General features: G+C 45.7%; 1 protein-coding gene across 1 annotated transcript; it reads right to left on the minus strand.

Annotated features, from left to right (window-relative positions):
* Positions 1-733: 733 nt before the first annotated feature.
* On the minus strand, positions 734-9,941 carry LOC119433613 (lipase member M). Its single transcript, XM_037700867.2, has 3 exons — positions 9,643-9,941; positions 3,691-3,796; positions 734-1,031 (listed from the first exon to the last, which is right to left on the minus strand). Exons 1-3 carry the CDS (start codon positions 9,690-9,692, stop codon positions 777-779), a joined length of 411 nt encoding a protein of 136 aa, XP_037556795.1. The 5' UTR covers positions 9,693-9,941; the 3' UTR covers positions 734-776.
* Between the last annotated feature and the right edge of the window lie 298 nt (positions 9,942-10,239).

A 10,239-nucleotide genomic window follows, 5' to 3' on the forward strand; every position in this document is an offset into this window, starting at 1 on the left:
AATGTTGGCGTTCTTCCAGCTCTCTGGACTTGAAGTCGTGAGGCATTGCGTATAAAGGCCGCAAGCTTTTCAGGCATGATATCTCTCCAACTTTGAATAAATCGACTGTTATTCCATCTTCTCCAGCAGCTTTTCCCCTGGTCATGTCTTGCAAGGTCCTTCTAACATACCAGTGGTAACGTCTCAGTTTACATACGAGTGTGATAAAAAGCAACCGGTCAACTAGGAGGCGCTTTGTTTCAGCGATAAGATAACTTTCCCACCACGGGAGAACCATTCCGCACTCACCAATATCGGGCGCTCACGAGTGTTTTACTAACAGACTTGCCTCCCGAATTTTACACGTTGAAAACCGCACTAACGGTGTAGCCACTTTTAAACTGACAGCAGGCCTCGCGCGCACTTACAGATGAGGTAACATGGTAACTTGAACTTAAAAACTAATATTCTTTCTTTTTCTTGTTTCGTTGCAGAGTGACAAAGAATCGTAAGGTTCTGGTACAGTTCCGGTTCGAGGAACATTAACGGGTTTTTCCATTTTCGGTTCATTTCCGGTTCCATACTATGGCGCTTAGCTCTTATTTTGTTGCGCTCCGGAAAGGGGCGCTTTATAGTTAGTTTTATTCTTTAGATGACGCGACGTAGCAGAACATTGCAGCTCACGAATGTTTCGCTAATCTCCCCCTCCCCCCCTTTTTTTTTCTTTCGAAATGAGGTCTATGGACAGCTTCACCACTTGGAAGAGGTTTGTTTTCCGCTCCAAAATGCAGATGACTTCACGGGTGCACCGTACCGAGGCTCTGGTCTGCGTAGTTGGCCACCCACGTGGTAGCCGAGCCGAATAGCCCGTGCATGAGTAGCACGGGCGCTCTACTGGCCCCATCGCAGCCAGGGGTGGTCGAGTCAGTACTTGTAGCCTCTTCGATCTCCACTCTGCCTCGGGGTATCCTGTACAGGCCGAGTACGTAGCCGTCGTCGGTCACCACCGGGTGGGATTCGACGGGGTATCCCCGAGCCTCAATAAGCTCTTCCTGCGCGAAGGCGTAACCAACGAAGGTTAGTTGAAAGTTTACTATAGAAATGAAAAGACTGCTGCTTCGTAAACATAGGAGGGCATATGACAAGGACACAGAAATACAGCAGACACCACCGTGCGCCTTCTGTGTTTCTGTGCCATTGCTCCTCTTAGTCTTCCCTGCTCCTGTTGTTAGGTCAACAGTTATATGCACAATTTTTAACACAATCATATTAACACTACACATCAGAGTTACAATGTGAAGCAATGTAAGATACGAAAGAAAACATCGTACTGCGTACGAGACGGCAACGAACTAACTACACAATTTTGCCGTAATATATTTATTGTGTTAATGCATTACAATGCTAATGCTTTAGTAAGCTGCGCCGCAAATGCACTGGGCATACTGCCGCTTTTCATTGAAAGTCTTTCACGCTAACGCTTTAACGAGTCGCGTCAGGAATGCACTGAGTGTTTGCCGCTCGTCAACGAGCCTTTCGCCAACTTGGGTCGCTCAGTGTGTGCCACTATAGGTGTGTGGCCCAAGAAGGGCACCAATCTCAGCATTCGCACCCACGGCATGGATCTCTTCTCGGAAGCTACGCGCGGGCTTCTCAGCCGCGTCACTAGATGGCGCAAGCACGTCCAATAATGCATGACGCGTTGCGGCGGTGGCAATTACATTTGTCGATACATTGCTACACCGCTAATCGCATGAACATCGACACTCATCGTGAGATGAGTTCTGCCGGATTTTATTTTGTCCCAACGTATAGTATGGGCACACGCTCTCGATGTGTTCAGATGTAAGGAACGGGCCCCATGCGTCTAGCTCATCTATACGGGGTGATCATTTATTAAGTTTTCCGGAATATTTAAAGATCGCCTGTTCCAGATAACGTCATTCTACTCCTTGAGCTGTATTATTCGGAGAGGCGGATTTTACTTGCACGAGAAATTGAAACACAGATTCTAATAATTCAGATAATTCACTTATTAACTTCTGAATTACTGCACGGCACATATTGAAATTTACGAATTGTAGCCGGCGAGATTGGAAGGTGTAACAACTTGTAATAAATATTTAGAGTGACACCAGTTTGGAGATACGCGCCTACAAACTCGCCGTAAAAATGCACTGTTGTCCCACTTACGTTTTCTTTTCCTCTCTCTTTTCTTTTCGCTTTTTTTTTTCTCAAAGCTACCCGCCGTGGTTGCTTAGTGGGTATGGTGTCTGGCTACTGAGCACGAGGTCACGGCATCGAATCCTGGCCACGGCGGCCGCATTTCGATGGGGGCGAAATGCGAAAACGCCCGTGTACTTAGATTTAGGTGCACGTTAAAGAAACCCAAGTCGTCCAAGTTATTCCCGAGCCCCCCACTACGGCGTGCCTCACAATCAGATAGCGGTTTTGGCACGTAAAACCCCATAATTTTTTTTAACAAAGCGATCTTTTCTGCAATAAAGCACAAAAGTAACTGGAGCGTCCATGTATTTCGTGCCACACTTTAGGAAATATCTCGAAACAGGTGTCATCCTGGAGATTCATTTCAAGTGGAAACATCTTGCTAACTCCCCGGCTAGATTGAGTAGATTGCAATATGTGCCGTAAGTATTTAATTAAAAGTTAATTATTGAATGTTGAGCGGCCAGTCGCGCGGCAATATTGCTTGTATCCGCGGGCTTCTTTCACGCTCGGCGAAACACATTTATGTAGCACGTATTGAGCAACAGAAAGCTGTATCGGGAGTTTTTCATGTTGCTCTGCAATTTTCTCATTGACGCTTTTCATCTAATTATAATATTTGAGAAGCTGACTAATTATTCAAGACCAATTATGTAATTACGCGGAATGCAAGAAATAATCTGGGTATCTCCAAGCGACGGCGAACAACATTACCTTGGTTCTGTCCAGCTATACGTGACATTTGCATATTTTTAAATCTCTGTGCGTGATATGTGGGACACTTGTGATAGGCTACTGGCCACTGTGATAGGCTACTGTAAATGGTGCTGTCCCAGAGGGCTGAACAGAACGTCTTTCGGAAACTATGTTTCTAAGCATAAAAAAACATAAAAATAAAATTGGACTTCACGCTGGGAAGGTGGTTCGCCAGCGAAGCTGTGGTGTCACCTGATTCGATAGACCAGTGTGACGCAGCCTTGAACTGGGTCCTGCCGAGCCTGAGCACGACGCCGTGGTGCATGCTGACGTTGCTGTTCCCGTCACCGCTCATGGTGTTCACGCTGCTCTTCGAGAGTCTTAACTATGCGTGACCATTGCATAGCGCTATCGCAACAAAAATGAAATCAGTTGCTAGGCGGGTTCTACTTTTGTATATGAAAGTGGAGTGACGTCACTCCCTGCTTCGTATGCTACAGTTGCTGCTTCCAGACAACCGCAGCTTATGCAACTGTAATCTTTACCGCGCTTGCGGCGAACGCTATTCGTGAAGGCGAGCTTTCTGGTTCTTTTTTTTATTTTTCCACACGGCCGGCGGCGCCGCTGCCGTGGATGCGCGGAGGCGAGCGCCACCTGGTGGTGGTGCTAGCAACCAAGCGGCGCACGCTACGCGCGCCTTCCGGCTGTGATTGGTTGAGTTTCTGGCCACGGAGACGAATAAATCCCGGGATATTAGTCATATACAGAATCGCTGTAAAAGGGTCTCACAATAGTTTTCTCGGCGTCAGCGTCCTTGGGCACCATGCGAGCGCGGGCGCCTCCGGTCCGCCAAGAGGGAATCGTGCCGCCAACCAGAAACACGAGCACGACATTCCTGCATGCACGTAACGATTTCTGCCATGTAACCATTACAGTCTGTTAGGAGCCAGTTCAAGGACGCTAACGAGAAATTTTAGATCTGTACTTTGTTCTTTATTAGTTCGAACAGATAAAGACAATGCACAGATGATATTGCGCAGATCGACCTGTTCATTTGGCTTAGAAGAGGTGGACGCTAGTTGTGCGACAAATCGCAATTCCCAGAGGGCTAACGAAATATATTCAGTAATTTACTTTTCTAAATATTCGCTTTAATGTACATGTTCTAAATGCACAATCGAAGCCGAGCTTAATGAAGTCATGTCTCTTTAGCAAGATATAAAACTAGTCACTTGCAAGATAACTCAAGGACGAACGACGCTATCAGTTACAGGTGATTTAGACAAAAAGTCTGATCGAAATAAATAACGGGCAAGGGGTATATTGGTTTATTACATTACTGGAATTGCGAGCACGCCAGTTTCATACACGCGCACGCGCACACGCACGCAAAGAAAAAAAAAAAAGGCGGGTGGCGCAATCACCTGAAACTTTCTGCAGCTGCTGTCCGTGACGTCAGGATTTCGCAGCGTCTGCTCAGGGCTAGTAAATTGTTTCTGAAAGACGTACTGACATATTTTCGACTTCTCATATTTTATTTTGTCTTGAATGAAGGTCATTGAACTTTAACCTCTAGAAAACCTACTGACAAGGCTTTAAGTGCCCGAAATAATTAAATATGATGTTTTCTACCGCCGGTTTCAGTTTCTTTTCTCAGCAGGTTACCGTGTCGGTGACGTCATGATGAAAAAGGTGGTCACGTGGCAGCAGGACACCGTGACATTTCGACACTCGCTTCAGCTCACTCGTGAGGGGCCGGTGTAGCAGCATAGCAGACGATTGAGCGAGCCTGGGCGAGTGTGAAAATATCCTACTCCCACGTGACTAAATTCTGCGTCATGACATCACACCACAGCTGAAACAAAAGTGAAGCTGGTTGTATAAGTGCTATTAAAATTAATCATTAAAGAGGCCCTGAACCACCCCTCGGGCTTGGTGAAACAACCTATAGTCCGCGGCTAGCATACGCTGCTGTGAACATCTCAGCCAAGTTTTGGTGTCGTACGCGGTACGTGGAGCTCGCAAGCTGAACGCGAAGTCTCTGAAACGCTCTCTTTTCAACAGAAGCCATGACCCTCACTCCTTTCTGTATGCTTTATTTCATAATAAAGCACATTCCAATACGCGACTGCTATTGGTCGCTGCGGTCGACTACACCGCGGCCGCCGCGGGGTGCCGCCAGGAGTCCACTGGCTAAGTGCACTGCGACTCGCTGAGGACAACCGCGTTTGGCTTACGTTTAGCGCGTCGTAGGCAACAAAATCGGACGTTGTGGCGTCTACGTTAACATCCAAAATGAAATTTGAATTGCGCGCCACAGTGACACATCGAAGGCGGAGCGTTAAGGCCCCACCCCACTCCGCCGTAGCCTTCGCAGTGCAAGGCATTGAAGGAGGAACGGGAGCACAGCGGAGGCCGTGCTTGATTGCCAATAACTCCGCTTCTGCTGAACACATTGAAGTACTTATTGCGGCAAAGTATTTCTAAAATAGCCTATTTTCTCTTCAAATGCTTTTCTCCACTTCGATAAAAAAGTGGTTCAGGGCCTTCAAGCGTACTCTGCGATTTGTCAGTGTTCTTTCTAGGGTATTTAAAACCCGAACCTTCATTTAAAGCAATATATCAACAGTTGAAAATGTCGTGTCAGTACTCATCTAACCAAAAAAAAAAAAGAGGCATACAATGTATTGGAAGCAATTAACTTAACCTACAATATAATTGATATGCACCATAAACGTAATCTCGCGTGCCTAATGCGACTAACAGCGCCGGCTGACACGCTCACAAGACGACGTCAGGATGGTTTATCTGTCTTTTTGCTCGGTTCTTTTCTCTCGTTCGCTGATCTCTCGTATCTGCTACTCCCGTAAAACACTACACCAGCCTGTGTTCTATTCAAAAGTTCTAGTCACTGACAATAGCTGAAATTCCACTTAAACCCACAGCTTTATTATTTAAAAAAATGGCAGGACTTGTAGGATTGTAATAGAAATCACGACTGTACAACTTTATAATCCCGCTAAAGAGTGCAGCTTTGCCAATTGATATGGGCGACGTACTTTAATAGTAGATAAAACGGAGATATCCCATTGCTATTTGCATGCATTTGTCTCTTCGGTTATGCGAATTTTTCAAGAATTCAGTTCAGAGTATAATAATGCAGTTTCTATAGCAATGTCTGATACGCAAAATTATATACCAGCGTGGGGGCTAGACTAACAATTTATTACTGAAAGTCAACCCTGTCCTCAGCGTTGGAAGTCAGCAGTGTTCGTCCCTTACGTCGGCAAAATCTTCTATGTGCGCGGCTAGTTTTGTTATCGTGGCTCTCCAACTAGCCAATACAAATGCACCATTTTTAAGGCAAAATTTTATATCCTGAAAGGCTCTGTCATTAACTGTCTACAATATAGTACATGTTAATATTGCAAAGGGTATTAATTTTACACCTTGCGTTTCAATTAAGATTTGTGATTTTGGTCTACTTGTATTAAAATAATTTCTAGCCCATAAATCACAATTTTGACCCCATAATTCACCACAGAATTGTATACCTTCAAATTATAAGCTGAATGCGTTTGCCAGAATAAAGATTGCTTCGTCGTTCACCTAACGACAGAAATCCTTGAATATGGCAGACCATCCATTGAGAGAATCGATGCTTTGCCAAGCATCTTGCAGGTGGCTGCAGGCTATGCAGCATCATTTAGGATTCCGTAATGTATTAGTACCAGGTGGAGGAATTAGTGAATTTTCTTTCATACAATTTCTTAATTTCACAGGTGTCTGAGTAAAAAAAAAAAGGTTTTGGCCCCGAGTTACATCTCTTTTACGGGAAACGTTTACGTGGGACCGTACCTGCTAGAAATTATTGAAACGCAAGAAAATTCTCGTACTACCACTGCTGAGCTGATTTGAATACAGTTTTTGCACAAACACACAAAAATGTGTCGCAGTTTCCCCCGAAAGGCGAAGCATCGATTGTGAAAGCAAATTAGTAGACAACTATACGAACTAAGGATGGTAGTTTTATCGCCCGTATAAACTCGTAGACATGCAGTCGCTTACTAACTAAATTAACAAGCACTGTAAAACGCGTGCACAGGTAAACATGAACACATCTCGGTCGAGGACCGCTGAAACTGGCTGTCAAAACGCTGGAGTGAGGAGGTGCGGCAGCAGCAGCGAGCGATTTGACCTTCGCGCCGTCTCTCGCTTCAACGCGAACTAAAAGCCGAAAGCACAGCGCATACGAAGCTACCGGCACTAGTTTCACCTTGTCCACATCGCAGATCGCTTTAAAGATGAGGCCCGCGCGGGCGCGCACTTTTTTCACGTCGCAGATCGCTTTCAAGATGCGGCGCCCACGCGGCCGCGTCGCAAGCAGCCGCCGGTGCTGGAGTAGAACGCCCCCCTCCCCCTCTCCCTCCTCGCCTCCTCCCCCTTGCCTCGCGCGCGGCAGAAGAAGCGCGCTTCCGCCACGCCTTCCTCGTTGACCCTCGCAAGCTTTCACCCGAACATACATACAGCGTATGGTGCGCGGCGACGATGTTACCGTGTTTGGACTTTTACGGAACCTCACGGTGACGTCCACGAGCACGACCACGACGACTGCAGAAATGCGCTTGGAGTGTCCATATAATTGTTATCGCAATAAAAGAAAATTAGTAGAAAGCTGCACCGCAGAGACAATTGGGTGACGAACTTTTTTTTTTTTTGAGAACGCCAAAAATATGCGTCTTGGCGCTTCAGTTTTTAAACTTCTTTATTTCGCTATAAAGGCAAATATCAAAATGCTGGATACTGAGGCCGTTAAAATTCTCAAGCGGACAGACATTAGGTGTCATTAAATACTGTGAAACGTGTCCATAATGAGTGAATGGTACATTCGCACAATTCACGTAAGCAATCGTTTTACACAGAAGAGACACACTAATTCAGCAGGTCTGTCCGCTTAGCATGCTGTGATAGATGCAGCAAGGTAGATATCCCTGGTAGCGAAGCTTCCATAGAAGCCCACACGTTCAAAACATGGTTGCTTACCGGCGGTTCATGGGGCTTAGCGCCATCTGTGTGAGGAGGCAACACTTCCGGCGGAAGAAAAAATAATTTGACGTCATATCTGTCAAAAACAGAAGTGACGTCATTTTGTTCTCATAGGCGTGAAATTTGTTTTCGGAGGCCTGCCATTAGAGCTGTATATTCAAATGCCCCGCCATTCGACTTCATGGGCGTTCCGAGTTTTCAGGGCGAAAAGCGATGCCGGAAAATATCAGCCGTACGGGTGTCGAAATCGCATCGCTGCACAGAACATACTTTCTTTGGAGGCCGACGAACACTTTGGGCGTAGATTGCGTAGAGTGCTCGTCCTTTCATCGGACGCCAAGCCCGTCGGTCAGCGCTGTTGCACGACAACAACTAAAGTAAACAAGTATCTGACGGTCGCAACTCACTACTTAACCTGCACAGGTTAAGAAACAATAAAACTACCCGCGTCACCTAATTCAGACAAACGTCGACATGCAACACAACACATGTGACGGGGGCGTATTGTAACAGGTGAACTTTACGAGTGCCCCTTTCCACCCACTCCAAGAGTTGCATGGCATTGCAAGTGATAGCGGCGTCAATTAACGCCCGCCGCTATCGATGGGCGCTCTCACGGTGGGCCCTAAAAAAGGTATATATTGATAATGATCTAGTAAAATACAGTTGTATCTCTTCTCGCCATGCATATATAAAATGAATTAGGAATTTTATTTTCGTTGAATGAATCTAACTGCGTCTCGATTTAATTTAAAAACGCTTTTTTTCTTTCCCAGTGTGTATTCCCTCCAAACATAGTCGCGCTTCAATCGCTGCTCCCATAACCACCCTTGCTGATGTCGGTGACAATTGGTTCTGAACCGCTTTTCGCCCGAAGCTTCGCGACATATGTAGATCGACCTTGGATGCAGTTCACAGAATCTTGATATCTATGTTTCGAACGGTGTTACTGTTTCGAACGTGTTGAGCTTGGTGCTTCAACAATTCATTTTGTGAAACCTATCTAAGTTTGACAACTTAAGAGAAAGAAAATACATGTATAAATAGGTCGTTTCCGTGCCACTGTCATTAGATTAGCTTTTCTGTTATTTAGGGGACACTAAAGAGAACAAAACATTGAGCTGCATTAGTGAATTACCCTTGTTCAATAACAAAAAAGCCTTTCTTACCGTGAGAGGCTTGATGAGGTAGAAAAGACCTAAAAGCGAGACAGGTGACGGAATTACCTTGAAGTTCTCGCGTCACCTCACGCTGAAGTCATGGATTTCGATGAGGGCTGTTCGAGCCTATAGTTAAATTCTTATCGGTAAAGATGGACTACATCGTACTCTAAAAGAGCCAGAGACTGAGCTCAGCCAGCTTCAGGAACTTTCAATGAGTCACAACAGGAAAGTTTGAAAATATTCTTTGAAATCTGTGACGTACGTCGCGCTGACACACCAGCGATGGGGTTTTTAGATATTCAAGAAACGTAACTTTGACCTTCATTGTCACTTCAAATACTAATCAACTTATTACCGCAAAAATTATTACCGCAACAGTCTATTCAAGTACAATAAACCTGATGTCGGTTAAGAGATTGCCGATAAATAGTGACAGCTGTTCTGCATTTCGCATGAATTTTAGCAGAGATCTCGAATTCGGCCCAAATGTCAAACGTTTCCTCTACGCTTTTCAAGGCTGGCGACGACTTACGCATAGCAGCGGTGAAAGACCAACCTCCTCGCGTGAGCAGCCCGGAACATCTCTGATTAGGATTCTCGGAAAGCGGGATTGCAGCCATACACGATTGCAGCGCGCTGTCTGTACAACTTCCAGCTCACGAGTCCGGGCAAGGTCTCTTGGCAACTGGGCAAACATTCCTCGGAGCCAGCAGCGATCATCCGTCTTCACACCAGCAGTTTGCGCTCGGATAATATACACGACGTATGGATGCGTATGGACCCTGGGTGAGAGGGAACTTAATGGCGTCACTCAGCCAACCGGGCAGACGGAAGAGCGATAACGAGGGCAGGGTCATCTGCTCTGAATAGACGCTTTATGCGTGTGGGACGCTGACGGATAACGTTATTTTACCATTGTTCTGTGCTTTCAGGCACTGAAGTGAGCGTTAAATGACTGCCGGTACACCGAAAGCTCTGCTATTATAAATTAGGCGATATGGTTCTAGCAGGGTCCTTCAATAAAAGTATTGAAAGACTCAGAAAGGTTTAGGTGTGAGCTAATCAGTATGGATCATTCACTTTAAAACAGCGCCAAAAAAAAAAAAAACGGACAAGGGAGAACACGGTA

The sequence above is a fragment of the Dermacentor silvarum genome, chromosome 11 (genome assembly GCF_013339745.2).
Source record: "Dermacentor silvarum isolate Dsil-2018 chromosome 11, BIME_Dsil_1.4, whole genome shotgun sequence".
NCBI lineage: Eukaryota > Metazoa > Arthropoda > Arachnida > Ixodida > Ixodidae > Dermacentor > Dermacentor silvarum.

Coding starts and splice junctions, on each gene's coding strand:
- LOC119433613 (XM_037700867.2), bottom strand. CDS start 9,692: ATGTTCCGGGCTGCTCACGCGAGGAGGTTGGTCTTTCACCGCTGCTAT. Junction 3,797..9,642: donor GTCTTTCACCGCTGCTATGC/GTAAGTCGTCGC, acceptor ACGTGCATGCAG/GAATGTCGTGCTCGTGTTTC. Junction 1,032..3,690: donor CTGACGCCGAGAAAACTATT/GTGAGACCCTTT, acceptor GCCTTCGCGCAG/GAAGAGCTTATTGAGGCTCG.